Source organism: Parasteatoda tepidariorum, chromosome X2, assembly GCF_043381705.1.
Source record: "Parasteatoda tepidariorum isolate YZ-2023 chromosome X2, CAS_Ptep_4.0, whole genome shotgun sequence".
NCBI lineage: Eukaryota > Metazoa > Arthropoda > Arachnida > Araneae > Theridiidae > Parasteatoda > Parasteatoda tepidariorum.
In genome coordinates, this window is record NC_092215.1 from 49,265,665 (window position 1) to 49,283,023 (window position 17,359).

At 27.5% G+C, this 17,359-nt stretch overlaps 1 protein-coding gene across 1 annotated transcript in view; it reads left to right on the forward strand.

The window, feature by feature from the left end:
- The first annotated feature begins 251 nt into the window (after positions 1-251).
- Positions 252-17,359, forward strand: part of LOC107437392 (homeobox protein DBX1-A) — a 47,688-nt gene continuing 30,580 nt past the window's right edge. Inside the window, exon 1 of the mRNA XM_043047013.2 lies at positions 252-847. Coding sequence (XP_042902947.1) covers positions 571-847 — 277 coding nt within the window. The 5' untranslated portion in view covers positions 252-570. The remainder of the gene's footprint in view (positions 848-17,359) is intronic.

Sequence of the window (17,359 nt, forward strand, 5' to 3'; positions counted from 1 at the left end):
CTAAATAAAAATAATTGTTCATATTTATTTGTCAATTCAAAATCCCCCAAATATCGCTATCTGGGAGACATTCAAAATATTTATATCATTCGGTTTTTTATTTCCCTCTAACATTTTTTATCCCATCTGCGAAGATTTATCAACCTTCGAAATGCGCGCGGATCACAATATTCTCACAAATAAATATCTCCGCCGAAAGAATGGCCTCCTTTTTTGCCTCTGATTTGCGAGTAGTTTATCTCGTATGATTTATTCATACATTCAACCCGCGCGCATTCTTCCTTCCTATCCCCATCACTTCTGCGCGCGCTCTCCGCATCCCAAAAGCATCCCAAAGAAGCTGAAGATGTAGAGCATCCCATTCGCCCCGCTTTCAACCAATCAGCGCTCCTGTTCTCACGCACTCATGTTCAGTAACTTAAGAAGCGAACTAAAACCACGAGTTATCGGTTTCTTTGTGCGCGTATTACGAAATCTATGCAAGCTTTTATTTATTCATTTCAAATTTGACGGCTTTAAATACTTCTTATTTGGGAGGATCGAGTTGTTGAGTTAGAAGTGTTTTGGTCGATGCCGGAGATGCATAGCACACCCTACGTCCGAGGTGGCGTGCCCTCGCCAGCGGTCAGTCCGACGACCACTTGCGGTAGAGGAAGTAAAGACTTCTACGTTGATAATTTGTTGAGGACTCGGACTCTGGCCCGACCGGTACCTTTGTCACCTACTTTTTTAAATAATGGAGAAATAGAAACTACTAAAAGAACCGATTTGAAATTTGGTGTGAATGCTATTTTAGCGTTGGACTCAAGAGATAAAATGACACCTACGAGGGAATTAAATAATTCAAGTAAGTCTTTGATTCTTTTTTGTACTAGAAAGGAAATTAGTTTTAAATATTTTACAGAACTTTATTTGCAATTTTTGTGGTGATAAACGTTTAAATATGTGTATCGTAATTGTTGAGTATTATATCTACTCTAAAGCGTTTTTAGAGAATTACAAACATTTGACATATATGAGGGAATTTAATAATTCAAGGAAGTCTTTGATTCCGTTTTGTACCAGAAAGGAAATTAGTTTAACGTATTTTACAAAACTTTATTTACAATTTTTTGGGAAAAGCATTTAAGAGATATGTATTTGAATTGTTGAGTATTTTATTTATTTTAAAGAGTTTTTAGAGAATCACAAACATTTGACATATACGAGGGAATTTAATAATTCAAGTAAGTCTTTGATTCTGATTTGTTACGAAAAGGAAATTAATTTAAAGTATTTTACAAAACTTTATTTACAATTGTTGGAGATAAACATTTAAAAGATGTGTATTGAAATTGTTGAGTATTATAGTTACTCTAAAGAGTTTTTAGAGAATCACAAGCATTTGACATATTGGAGGGAATTTAATAATTCAAGTTAAGTCTTTAATTCTGTTTTGTACCAGTTAACAAATTCATTTTAAGCGTTAAATTAGTTAATAGAATTTTACAAAATTTCATTTACAATTTTTGGTGTTGGACATTTCAGAGATATGAATTGCAAACGCTGAGTATCCTATTTACTCTAAAGAGCTCTCAGAGAAACATAAACAAATGACATATGCGAGGGAATTAAATAATTCAAGTAGACCTTTGATTCTTTTTAGTGCAATTTAAACAAATACATTTTAAATGTTTAAAACTTAGTTTAAAGTATTTCATTAAACTTCATCTAAAAGTTTTGGTGTTGAACACTTAAAACACGTGTATTGGAAACCCTGTGTATCATATTTACTCTAAAGAGCTCTTAGAGAATCATAAACAAATGAAATATGCGAGGGAGTTAAATAATTCAAGTAAATCTTTCATTCTATTTTGTGCAGTTAAACAAATGCATTCTGTTTTGTACCAGCCAGAAAATACAATTTAAATGTTTAAAAATTAGTTTAAAGTATTTTATCAAACTTCATTTAAAATTTTTGGTGGTGAATATTTAAGAGACGTGTATTGGAAGCGCTGAGTATTATATTTTCTTTTAAAAGTTTTTAGAGAATCACAAGCAAATGAAACCTACTAGGGAATTAAGTAATTCAAGTAAGTCTTTGATTCTTTTTGTACAGGATATCATATAAATTTTGAATGCTTGACAGTTAGTTAATATGTTACGATACTTTATTCACAATTGTTTTATGATGAACATTGAAGAGAATGATTTTAAAGAACGTAAAAGAATTTAGTGTCAAATTAGCACATCTCATATGAATAATGCTTTTCTGGCTACGTTTCAGTCCTTGGGACATAGTGGATAAATCAGTCTGGCCTTTAAGTAAAAAAATTTGGGTACCCCTGGTTAAATTAAATTGATGCTATTTTTTGAGTTGCTAGATGATATTAAAGGTTTGTGAGAATGTAATAATAAGCCACTTTTTTTAATTGTTTTCTCAAACATTTTTAGTAATATACGTCACAGTTTTTATGCAGGCAGTGAGATGTTTCTGTGTCATGTGTTACGCAGAAAATTCCGAAAGCGTAACGTATCTACATAGAAACAATATTAAGGAACAATTTGAAGTAAAATTGTCTTCATTTGAAGGAATGTGGCTCATTAATATAATTTTGTAAGCCATTCGCACTTTGGTTTTTGGATATTGGATATACACTTAACCTTTTATTTTGGATATACCTGAAAAAAAAACTTGTTTAAGAAAATCGACACAGCTTGAAACACACATTTGCAAAATGTACTGAGACTAAGTGTGCGTCAATTAAACTAGACATAGGACAAAATTAATCTGTTGAATGCTAAAAAACAAACTAAACTTTTGCTAACATATACGTTATTCTCGAGAAGGCACCTGCCGAATATATACAAAAATTCGTTAATTCTTTAAACATTTATAATTATTATTTACTAGTTAACTATTTTAAAATATAATAATCCTAATCATTTAATTTTAGGAATAAATACTGTGCTTTTTTTTTTTCAAAAAGCTATGCCCATTTTCTTTAACGAGCTTGATCTATGCCAATTTTTTTTCAAGCATTCCATGATTATGTCCATTTTCTTAAACTCACAATTTGAACGCTCAAGGTAAAAACTCCCAATCCCTCCGGTTAATTCTTCAAACATTTATTGATTAATAATTACTAGTTAATTATTTTAAAATACTATAATCCTAATCGTTTAATTTTAGGGAAAATGCCATGGCTTTTTTTTAAACGCTATGCTTATTTTCTTTAACAAGCTTGAACTATACCCATTATTCCTTTCAAACATTCCATGCTATGTCAATTTAACTTAAATTCTCAACTTGAATGCGCAAGTTCTGAAGGTAATGACTCCCAATCCATCGAAGGAGAAAAAAGAAAGAAGTATTGAGTTGTTCGAAAACTAATGTTTTTATTTATTGAAAATTAAAGATGGTTTTCTTACAACGAAAAAATATTTTATTGAATTACATATTATCCAATTTGGTCTAATACTATTTGCCATCTTTCTGGCAGTAGCAGGACTCCATGTTCATAAAATTTTTGCTCTTAGCTGGAAAAAAAATGAACCAAGTGATTTTTGACTTCCTCATTTGGGATAAAAGTTTTACCGTCTAAAAAGTTTTGCAGAAATTTTGTTACAGTTAAAAATGCACTATCCATATTTGAAAGGGCAATTACCAAAATCTACCGAATAGAATCAATCGAGCATATAGGCAAGTAAGCCTTCTTTTATCAGCTTTCAGAATTTATAATGATCGACTTGAATGTGAAGTGGGCTGAGAAAAAAATATAAAGTGTTCTGTTGGAAAAAAAACGAAATTACTTTCCGAATAACCCAAGAATGTATATTTTTAAAAGTAAGTTTGATTTTGTGCCTGAATCATTTAAGTTAATTGATTAGCTTTCAAACGATACCGTATAAAAAATGATACTCAAATATAACGAAACTTTCTTCGTGTTTGACGAAACGGTTTCCTGGTCCTCCGAGCAGAAATTCCGTCAAAGGGATAAAATAACTATCGTCACTTCTTCGAGGAAATGAATTTCATTAAAATTTAAAAAAATATTTCGTAATTCTATTTTTTTCGAAAAAAAACTCGTGAAAAAAAAAACAAAAAACAAATTTATAATACATAATGGAGCAACAACAGAAAAAATTCTGAAGAATGCATAAATTTTTAAGTTTCCTTAATGTCTCCTGAACCCCTTAATGGGTTTATCTACCCTTTATATTGCTATATATGATCATCATTCAAAACTTAAGATTTATGTACTTTTAGGTACAAAAGTATTTTTGTTCCTAAAAGTATTTTTGCGCGTACTATAGCTACATTTATTTGAAAACTAATTGCTGAAAATCAGTCTGAAAAAATATGGCTAATCTGAGTAATTTTAAAAAAAATTGAAAATTAATAAAGGATTTTCCCCCCACCTAAACAATGGCAAGTGTATTTAAGAAGCAAACTTTTGTAAAGCTGAGCCATATATTTAAAAAAAAAAACATTCATATTAGTGGCCTCTATACTTCTTCATATTTATTCCTTTTAATTATTTTTTTAATCTTTTTGTTTAAAATTAGTCCCACTCATAACTTTTGTGGTTTTTATTTTCAAAATTTTTTACATCAAACATAGTATATAACACCATTTTATTTGATATCTTGAGTACGTAAGAGCGTTTAAATTGATCGCAGCATAGTCGCTTACGCCTCTAGGTCCATTAAACTTAACATTCAGCCAACAACCAATTTTCAATTTTTGCCAGACTTAAATGAAAATCGAGTAGCATTTTTATCCATAATTTAATTTTTAATTTATGTGAGAGTGATGTATTATTTTATTTTAAATAAATCCATCGAGATAAATGTTTTTGGAAAGAGAAATTATTTTTAAAAATTTTATATATTGAGGTTTGAAACCAAGAAACAAACAAAACAGCAAAAAATATTTCTCTTGTTTGAACTGAAACTTTTTCAAATTAAAATAATTGGATTTAAAATAAAATGAAATAATTAAATATATCCATAAAAAATAGCTAAATATAAACATACAAAAGTAATAAACCATAAAAATAACAAATATAAAAATAGAATTATTAAATATAATTAAAAAATAATTAAGTATAAATAAAATAATATCCTTTCATAATTAATTATAACTTTAAATTAGTAAATATTTAGTTAAAAGTCGTTTTTCCCATTAAAATATGTATTTCCATGACATGAAAACAAAAAAACACGTTATAATGAAAAAATGAAACATTCTGAATGGCTATTAATATGACATCTGTGAATTGAGACGTGTGTATTGTTAGTGATGTAGGATATTTTATTATCGAATATTTTGTACTCAAACATTCGATCTTTTAACTAATAAATTGTCTTTGATACATTTGTTAATTCAAATAAGTACACTCAAGTATTTGCTCTGAAAAGAGAACGCAGAATGGAAAAGGATCATATTGTCTTCAAAATCTATTCATCAAGGCGAAGCCATCAAAACGCTTTTGTACTGATCGGCCATTAGACATCATTTGCACGGATTCTTCATTGAAAACTTTACTTTATTTCAAGGTCTTGTTTTAAATGTAAATTAAACAAATATGGTACATGATTTAAAAAGCATTATTACCTTCAAATTTTAAAGCAATGAAATATAAGCGAGCCATATAAAGAGTTTTAAAAGCTATTGGACACCTTATTAATTTATAACTTGATTGTTTAAGTATTTATGCGCAATAATTTATTTCAGTCAGACACTTCAAAGGTAACTAATAAATAATCTCAACTGTGTTGATACAATAAAAAAAAAGTTATAATTTATTAGAGAAAATATTTATTTGATTTAGCAGACCGAAATCTTGTAATGTATGGCCCTGTTTTTATTTAAATAAAATCGTTTCTAAATATACAAGGTGTTCCGCAAAAACTACTCTAAATATGTATTTTTAAAATCATTATTAAAAATAAAAACAGAAAAGTCACGCATTGGGGGTGGGAATTAATATTTAAGCGAGGAAAAAACAAGAACGTTATAAACCACAACCTGATAAAACTGACAAAAACCTGCTAAATTACAGTTGAGGAAGGGTCATGTAATAAAAATCAAATCATGTTTAATTGAAGGTTGAAACTTGTAGGTGTTTCTGATAATTGTTTTTCAATTCCTCTCTGTTTCTTCCTTCAATGAAACTAGTTTTGTTGTTTATTACATCCACTTTCCTGCATTGAGATTTGTCAGATATTGATAGCGTTTTCGGTTAAATATTAATTTGCAATCCCCATATGCATAACTTTTGTTTTTTTGATGGGGGTTTTAAAAATACTTATTAAGAACAGTTTTTAAAGAACGCCTTGTATATATATTTGTAATATATGTCAAAATTGGAATGAAAAAAAAATTGTGAAATGAAATGAATTAAAAAATTATATTAAAAATGAATTGCTATATTAGCGATGAAAGAAGAAAAACGGTATCAAACATGACAAACAACATTAAGGATATTAAAAACTTCAAAACTTGTTTGATTACCTGAGAAAATTGAGAGGAGTTTTTTCTGGCTATCAAACCCCTTATGGTATTTTCAATCCTTTCTTCCTTAATAGTTGTTCGTTAGTCTTTGATAAAGTTTCCATTTTTAATAATTTCCGTTAATTTAAGTCTTCATTTTTAAAACATAATTTTGTTTTGAAAATTTGCATACTTAATTTTTTAAAAGGATTTTAAAAATGCGTATTAAGGGTAAGGATTGCGGAACACCTTGATAAAAATAAGACAGTATTTTAAGGTTTAATAAATAAAAAACTAAACATGCTTTTCAAGTAATAAAACCAAATAATACAAGATTTTAGTTTACTATATAAAACAAAAATAGCACTAAAATTGGCTCAAAACCTTACGATATATATTGTGAAAGATGTATATTGCTCACGTGATACACATGTTGCTAAATAACAAATAAATGAGCTAATCCAAGAATGCAAATACGGAATTTGTCCACATGAGTATATGTTTCACAACACTTTACTTCGAGTTTTAATTTAGATGTGCATTTCGAAATCATTGTTTAGGTTTGAATGACGCTTATTTGCTAAGAATGAGAAAAATATATTAAATAATATTCATTAATGAAAACTTTGTCTATTGAATACTGCCGTACAATTGAAAAATCAACGTAAGCTACAAGAAATTCAAAACTGTGATTTTTATATATTTGCAATCTTTGTATTTTATATATTTATTACAAAATTGTTTTTCAAAAATAAATTTGTTTTACCAGCTTTTTGAAATTCTATTTTAGTATTCATAGCAATAGCAAGAGAAGTAAAATTTTTGTCAAACCACTTTTCTCGGAATCAATGCATCAATCGTGAAGCACTTACAAATTTTCTGATTAAACTGCTAATTTAGGGTCCGTCTGAGATATTTAGCCTTATAACAAAATAATATTTACAAAATTATGCACATATTAACAAATTTGCAACAATATTTATTAAATAAATTGTTTCTAATAAATCTCTCATTAAATTAATCTATACTATTCAGATTCAGAGAGCTCTATAAGAGCTTTTTCCTAAAAAATTTTTCAAATAATTGTTTTTAATAAGTTATGATCTATAGATTTTTTTTCCAAAAAGAAAAAAAAAACACTTGGAGATACCGAACAAATATTTAAAAAAATTCTAAAGTTCTTAAAAAAGCTCTTAAGCTAATAAAAAATAGTAAAAAAATCTTTTATCGAATGTTAATTTTCGAAAAATGTTTGTTGAAATTAATACTTTTTAACATTATAGGTATTGAGATACTGCAGTATGACTTTTTTAAATTAAACAAAACTAGTCACTTTTTTCGAGTAAAATAAGCATGACAAAATATCAGATTAAGTAAGCAAACGTAATTATAAATTTTTGTTGTCATAATAGCATTTTTACAAAGAATCATAATTTAACTATGCAATAGTATATATATTTTCAAATAGAGGTTTTTCTTTTAATTGACTTCTATAGATTCTTAGTTTTATTATGTATTTTTTACAACTGTCGCACTTTTTAAGATTTTTTATCTACGCTTATAAAGTACGCTTACATAATGCGTTTCATTATATAATATTTTTAAATATTTTTTTAACTTTCCTATATATAATTTTAGGCCTTAGTATTCATTTTCATTTAAATTATATATGAAAGCTCGATTAGGTGTTAACTGAAAAAAAAAAAGTGTTCCTCACAGCTATTAGAGCTTTTCAACGTCAAATTTGGAAAGATATTACCCCAAAGTTTTTACTGTCTATTCATTATTAAAAAACACAATTCAATATTAAGCTCAGGGTTTATAATCCCGTTAGTTTATCTTGAGCAAATTAATAATGCTAAAATGTGCATTTGGAAAAAATAATTTAATAGAAACTTGCTGAGTTATGTGTAACACCAAGCTTTAAAACGCTGTTTTTGGAAGAAAAAAAACGAGTTCTGAGAACAAAACACAGAGAACAAAAATTTTTGCAGTGCATATTTGTTATTAAATGAAATCATAATGCAATATTTAACCCAGAGATTATAATCCCGTGGGTTTATCTGGAACAAATGTAATAAGATTAAAATGTATTTTGAAAATGTAATTTAATAGAAATTTGTTGAGTTATGTATTACGCCAAGTTTTAAAATGTTGTTCTTATAAAAAACACTTTCAATGAACACTCAGAGAAGAAAAGTTTTTACTGTGTATTTGTTTTTAAATAAAACCATAACTCAATATCAAACTCAGAATTTATAATCCCGTGGGTTAATCTAGAGCGAACGGTTTATCTAATTTGTTGAGTTTGGTGTTACGCCAAACTTTAAAATATTGATTTAAGAAAAAACTGGTTCAGAGAACACTTTTAATATTTGAACTTTTGAACGTCAAATAAATAAAGAAATATCCTATTATTAAGTATTAAAAAAACAAAAACAATTACGCTTTCTTTCCCCTTCAATTTTGCATTAAAGTCCAAACCATAACAAGAATAGTTTTTGTTCTACTATTGTATAATATTTTATTGAGGAGGATTTTTCTAATGTTCTTGCTGACCATGCCGTAATCGCACAGAAAACTATTAAAGTGAATATTTTCCTCTAAATATCGATATATTTATCGATATTGAAAAATATCCATGCACCCTTTTAAGTCAACATTACCAACGATCATTTCATGGCGTATTAAATTCAAATTCTACTCTAGTCCGATAGCCATTTCCGAGATCTGATTCGATAGTCTGATTTGTTTTTATGCATATTTATTATCATAGCAAGAATACATTTCTATTTATTCGAATCGTTTGAATTTCGATTTTTAAATTATTTGTTAGAAAAATAGAACACTACTTTAAAAAGAAGTAAGTATCCACAGAAAAATACTCCGCTGATGCAGTATACTTTTATTGCACTCTAGTTAAAAACTAAAAAGCCAAAATGGTAAGTGTACGTGCTACATATTGAGCGATAAGAAGTAATAATTAGTCCAGTTTTTAGTTTTTTATTTCTTCAATTTTTTTTTTAAACCGTTACACCAAATATAAAAATTTCTATGGCTTTGAACCATTTGAAAATCGAGATAAAATCATTTTAAATTTAATGCTGAATTTATACAATTGTTTTAATATATTTGGATGCTGCGCTATGCATGCGTGAATGATATTTTCACATTCAAATAGTCGAGAGTCAATTGAAGATTGCAAGACACTGGAAATTCTTAATTTGTTAAAGGAATGGAAGAATTATAGTAGTGTCAACGTTATGTGGTGCTAATGGTGTATTGTGGTGCCAGCTCAGTCGGTCATGAGATTGACCGATTAGCTCTCTCATCTATAGTATGCACCCAACTACACGGAACTAAATAGCTTCATGCGGTGGGCCTAGTTGGCGTTGATAGAATTCTATCTGTTAAACAGCATTGGGCAAAATCAATGAATAACCGTTTTTTCTCACACTTAACATCTTTTTCGAGATTTTTGACTGTTTTGGTTGAATATGGTAAAATAGCAATGAAATAAATTGCTATTTAACCATTTTTACCGAGAAATTTCTAACAGGGCGAAATAAAGTGTGCGCTTTTAGTGAAAGTATGTTTTTAAGTCTAATTTCGTAAATTAATTTAACTTCTGCCCTAACTGATTAAGGTTTTCCCCTGAAATCAATAAGATTACATGTTATTCGCAAGAATTCGATCATAAGAATAATAAATTCAGGATGTTCCGTTTTTTATTTCTTGCTCGTGTTTTTCAATTGTGCGCTCTGTATTATTAATTTTAGTTTACTCTTGAACGTATCGTACTAGGGTAAACCAACCAGTGAAGGAACATTTCATATATATTGATTAAAAATAAGAATTTGAGGGTTTTTCTTTAGATTGATTGGTAACAATAGCTTACTACCAAACAATGGGAAGTCATCTTGCAATGTTTCAGATTACCTGGTCAAATAGACTTCTCTGGAAAATTTTTTGAATTTGTTATTGTCTCAGCAACACCCTGTTTCTTTGGAAAAATTATAAGGTGAGTGTTTGTATTTATATGTTCGAAGTGGAATTAATTGCATGTAATAGTTTTATTTTTCTCACTGTGAAAAAGTGAATTCAAAATATAGTTATTGAAGTTATGTTTATTTTTTTTAAGCATCATAGCATAATAAAGTACTGAGATAAGGGGGTGTTTATTCACTGGATCACCAAACGATGAAAAACCAGTGAAAGAACAAGTGTTCCTTTACTGCTTTTTTTTCTAAGTTAAGGAAGAAAAACAAGATAAACTTTAATTTTCTTATATCTTTAGTGATGTTTCGCATCAAAAGTATGTTGAAAATAAGAAAAACAACTTCTAACCAGTGAGGGAACAGGCATGTTCCTTTACTGGGCGTAGATTTCCCAGTGAATGAACAGTATGTGTCAACATGTTGACACTTTAATTTTCAATTCATGATTACAAAAAAAAGTCAACATTTTCCAAGTATTTATATGTTATAATTTCAAGAATAGGCTTGTTTTTAAATACTTGCATGTCTTATAAATTCATAAAGAGCATTAAAAATAACCAAAATTAAGTGTTCCTTTACTGGGTGTTCATTCACTGGTAAGAGCTGTTCCTTCACTTGGTCTTCTTACTACTTGTTATTTGAACCTTCAAAGCTTTAAAACAATATTATGTAAGTTCTCTAAAATTTTTTTACATAATTTGCAATTAGAAACCAATATGTTGACACTGTCACTTAACTAAAATTTCGAATTTTGAAATTAATATGATTTTTTAAAAGGCAAGCGAAGCTTAAGTGTTCCTTCACTGGTTAGTTTTCCCTATATCGCGTTGAAAATTCTAAGTTCAGTTTAGTATACAGTAAAATTATTGATCTAACATTATGGTATATACAATGGGAAGAAATATGGTCAGAATATGGTAACATTTACAGTGTTTCTCGCTCTATGGGAACACCAAAATTCTTGGCAATTTTTACCAAAGCGCTCTGGTAATGATTTTGGTAAAATTAACAGTAAAACTTGTTTTTATAATATATGATAAAATTTGGTAAATGTGGTAAATTTATCATGATACTTTAGAGCAATGGCATAAAAACTATTATTTTGGTTTCATTTACTTTTCAGGTTTGTATTTTTACCCACATGTTTGGTAATAAGAATCATAATTTTAAGAATTAAGATGTGCAGTAAACAGTTAAATTGATAAATGAATGATTTAAATACACCTACACATTGATTTCATCAACCAGAATTATGTTTTTTTTTTTTTTTTTTTTTTTTTTAAAAGCAAAAATGTCATTACTAGACAGTACGGTAATTTCACCAGAATTTTTTTTCTTCCAAGTATTGGCACAGTATCATACTGAAAATTAGCAGCTTAATATATTTAAAATTTCTTACAATTATAAGGAAAATTTTTCGTGTATCACAGTGAAAACTAGTGGGAGACCAAATTGAAATTTATAAGCAGGAAAAAAATATAAAATGGTAAATAATATAAGCGAATTTCATTTCATGATCTATCTATTATGACATCATTCTTGTTAAATTCCTATAATCACAAACATCCAAAGGAAAATCAACTGTAATAATCAGCGTTTAAAACTTATAACGTGCTTGTAAAATCAAAAAATTTAATTTATCTGCTATCAAATAAATTACACAAAGTCATATATCTCTTATAAGTATTTGTAGACATTTTTTTCTTTATAGATTAGTTATTATGTTCTCTATTGGCTTAATCACGTAAAAACTCACCTTCTTTAAAATCATTTTCTCTTTTTAGCCACAGTCAATATTAAAGAATTTTAACTCAAGAATTGGCTATTTTTACTTCATTCTTATCAAATTCCGATAATCACAAACACTCAGAGAAAAATAAACTGTAATAAAAAGATAAAAGAAACTTATAATTATAAGCGATTATGAAATTAATTAATTAAATTTATGTATTATTGAATAAATTAAACAAAGCCATATATCCCTTATAAGTATTTATAAGACATGACTTTTACATATACTTACATTAGTTATTATGTTCTCAATCGGCTTAATTACGTAAGGACTTACCTTTCTTAAAATTACTTCCCCTTTTTACCCTCAGTCGATATTTCTTAGTATGAGCATCGTATAAATACTCGTTGACGAAATCTTGAAGCGTATAATGTGCCGTAATTATCTGAAATGTAATGGACCATAATCTAATGGCCCAGAATAGCTAAATATCTTGTTGAATTTTTACGATGCTGAGTTGGTATTAAATTTAACACTTTCCTAAAAGGTTTTCTTATGCTTGGCAAAACTTTTTCAAGCATAAGCAAAATACAGAATTTCACATCAAAGTATTTATCAGATTAAGGATCATTTTTAAAATGTAACATTTTATTCCACGCAACAATCAGAGCTTTACAAAAATACAACCACAAAAGTATCTAGTAGTTTTTTTTAGATAAGTTTAAATTTCATTTTTTTTTATATATAGGTATTTAATTTGTTTATGTTATTTTGCATTATTTGAAAATAAGTTTTGTAAAATATTGAGAGAAATTGAACTGAAAATAACGCATGAGATAACAATAAAGTAAAATATAGTTTCAAATATCATTTTTTAAAAATTCATTACAAATACTTCTAGAACGATGTGATAAACAGATACCGATTTAAACTTCAGTAAGACGAAAATGTTTTTATGTATTATGTAAAATACATTTAAGGAATATTTTTGATTCATAATCTTTAGTTCACAGTTGGAAAAAATTTTTGCTTTAATTTTATACAGAATATTTTTTTTTAACAAAAGGATTGATGTTTCCAGTATCTTACTATGTATCTGAGTATGAGGTTTAATTAGTACCCTCATTTGCATACCAATACATTTTGCAATGTATCTAAATATTTTGTTTTAAATGGATTACGTAGATATAAAAAAATATTGTCTTTTTCTCTTAGGCTTTGAACCTTTGAAGGTGTTTAAAAAAACTTTTAGGAAAAAATTTGAGATAAATCACTCAGCTTTTGTCAGACAAGTAAATACAACTTATTTAGAAGAATAATGTTTTAGAACTCTACTTTAAGAACATGTAATAAAAAACAAAGTTTTATTTTTACTAATTGAAAAACCTTCTTCATTTTAGAGCAACTCAAAAAAGTAATTTGTTAAGTAAATTTTATAAGAAATGATATTTGCTTATAAAACAAAATTTGCTCACAGCCAATTTTAAGTTAAACTTTATTCTTTTAATATGAGTTAAAAGTTTGTAAACCAACTCGTAAAAGCAACAGTAATCGTTTGCTGAAAAAAAAAATTTTTTTTCTTCCTCTTTTTAAAACATAAGTAGTTTTGTTAATTTAGAATAAAATATAACGTATAATGACAACTTATGCGGTACTTTATTAAAGTAGAATATTTTTTATTGAAGCTACAAAAACGAAAAATATTCCTAAACTGTTAGAATTTTTATTCTGAAATTATGGTAAAATAATCGGGCGCAGTTTGCTCATCCGATTAACTGTATAGTGTGTGGTAAAGAAAATGTTGTATTTTTTCGGTTTTGAAACCGTTTACATAAAGCATGGTTATAAAACCATGACTATACGTTTTTTTAGCCATTTCCAACTAGCATGGTTTCAAAATCATGGAAATGAAATTAAACTGGGCATTGGAGCTAGGATTTCCGTTAGGTAATTGGCATTGCTGAGTTCAGGACACTGGAAACTCTTCATGTGTTGAAGGGAATGGAGGATATATTGTAGCGTCATCGCTGGGATTCCAACCCCAGTTCTATCAGTCAGGAGGAGACTGCCTGATTATTTTTCTCAGCTGTAATATGTACGCAATTGCAAGGAACGAAGTGGGCTTAGTTGGTGCTATAAAATCCTGATTGTTTAATCGTATTAGGTGAAATCAGTTAATAAACGGTTTTTTACACAGTTAACAGTTTGATTATCATCTTATTTATGGCTATTTGACTGGTTTGTTTGAATCTGGTAAAATGACAATTAAATAAATTGTTTTTTAACCATTTCTTCCGAGAAGTTTCAAATATTGTAAGTTAAAATTTCCATCATGACCTAACATTGCTCTTCACTTTCAACTAGAGGAAATAATCTCGTATTAGGGTAAAATTCGCTACTTTAAACAAATATAATTCGAAATAGACAAAAAAAAAAAANAAAAAAAAAAAAAAAAAAATCACATGTTACTTATTTCCTTGCCTTAAAATTTATTCGTATGCATAATTTTGGATCAATTCTTGAATGATTTTAAGGGTGATCGCAAATATGATAACTAATTAGTGTAGACGGTAATTTAAGTTACGAAATCATACTCAAAAACGTACTTTCTCGGAATAAAAATTTCTTTATTTCAACCGACTTATATTTTTAACCATAAAAATATGGGGAGGGTAGTTTTAATCTGGAAAATGGTATAGTTATGAGTGCAGTCGAAATTTTGTGTCCCCTTAAAATTAATTGCCCTTTTTGCTAACTTCTCTATATATCAGAAAGTTTTCAAGGAAATTGAAAAACTTTTTTTTACTCAAATGTAAAACTGTTTTACTCAAATATAATTCCGAAAAAAATATTTTTTATAATTATTTATTATTTTTTTATTTTATTTGATGAAGGTTAAAAACTTTCAGAATTTTAAAGTATTAAAATTTTTACATCATTTTAAACTATAAAATTTTAAATGATAAAATAGAAAGTTTGAAAGAAATCAGCAGAACAGTTCTTGAGATATAAAAAGTTAAAAATTCGGTTTTATAAAAAAATTTCCCTTTTCAGAAACTATTAAACCAATTTTGTTCAATTTATTAACCTTTAGTTATTAATAATAAATTTCATTATTTTCATTATACTCGATAGTTAAAATAAAAACAATTTAATTTTACTCGCATTTTTATGATTCTTCACTAGAATTAAAAGTTATTGATTTTGTAAAGGGCGTGAGTCTCGATTTATGAAAAAAAAATGTAAATAACTTGAACGACAGAATAGAACATGATTAAGGGTGAAATTATTTTTCTAGAGTGGTCTACTTATTCTAGAGTGGTAAGAAAATGAAAGATTCACCTCATTAATTTAATCTGTAAAATAAATCAATTCCTATAGTTTTATAAATTAATGTATATGCACTGTAAAAAAATTCCGTAAAATTTATGGTTTGAAACCGGCAGTTGGTTTGGCTGTGCAAGATCATGAAATTTACAAAACCTCAATAGTTTTTTACTGTTCAAGAACAAGTTTTTTCTGCAAAAGTTGCAAAGTAAAGCCGTAGTCACAACGATTTTTCACCAGTCAATATTAACTTTTCTTAGTAAAAGTTATAAAATAAGTCCAAAGTCTCAACGTCTGAAATATGAAATCAAGTTTTTATGAGAAAGTTACGCATGAATCTCTACTCCCATCCGGATATGGATATTTTATGTAAACTTTGTGATTGGTGCGAGCCGGGAGCAGTATTCGTACGATCAGTCATCACTGGGATTCGAATCTGGGTTACCTAATTTTGAGGTGAGAATCCCCTGAGTCACCACAGCAGCTCTTGTGGTTTATTATGAAAAAAAATCTTAAATGGTCCTTCTTAAAAGTTTTACTTATTGAAATCATAATAAAGTGTAAAATATTTAAAACTTGAGTAACCAACCATATGAAAAATTTTGGCAACTTAATTTACCAAAAAATTATATCTGAAGAAACATAACAATCAATAAAGTCGAATCACAGTTTAATTTATGCTATGCTTAAAACCATAAAATAATTTTAATGCAAGTAAGAGCATTTATAGAAAATACAATTAAAATGATTTGAAGAAAGATAAAGCTTTCGAACTGTGAGCAAAACTAGAATTTTAACTAATGATTCTATTCTGTTTATGATTAGGATGAAAAAAACGGAGACAAACCGTTTTGTCAACTATGCAGTTTTAAACCGTCAAATATGCTCTGTAAATAGCAAATACTTATAGATCGAAACAATTTAGAAGTAGGGCTCATATTTTTTTCAAATAACCGATTTAATTATTTTAGAATATATTCACAAAATTGACAACTTATTTTTGATAACAATTTAAGTATAAAAAATATGTCATGTATTAAATCTTTATTATATTAAACTATAGATTTCATTTTCTTCAAGTTGAATCAAGATACACAGTAAATTAATCGAAACAAATAAAATTTATTGACTTTATCTGCGAATAATAATTAGTTTATAAAGCTTATGAAAGCATTTTTTTACGAAAATCTCTTAAACTTCATTTTAAAATAAATAAATTTTTAAGAACAATTCAAAATCACCTCAAAAAGTGGCAAGTTTACTTTAATGATAATGACAAAAGTATTAGAATTTTACACTTTTCTTTTGTCGAACTACTGCTTAATACGGTAATTACAGCCTCATTTTTACGTTAAAAATAAGACAAATATCAATTAGCACATGCATCATTATAATTAAATAAGAATTACTTAAAAACGCTCTATTGTCGATGAAACATCAACAATTTCAGATTTTTGTTTTTATCTCTGTAATGGTTAATGTTAGCCTAATTATGCTCTACAGCTTGCGAAATAGTATTTAACCTTTTCGTTTGAAAACAATGCATCTAATTTAAATTTTAAAAATATTTTTGTATTTAAGCAAATACTTCAATGTTTCAATAAATAAAAGCATAAATTTTTCATGGATTAAAGGTGAAACTATTTCAAACGCCCATCAGTTTAGAAATGTCTTTTCTTTTTAAAGTATTTAAAAAATTGAGTTTTCATCATTATGATGCATGACGTTTTAAACGTTATAAAGGAATTTAAATCAAACTATTCGAAATTGCTAATTATCTTTTGCTGAAGAAATTTTCGCATTGTTGCAATAGCTATAATATTT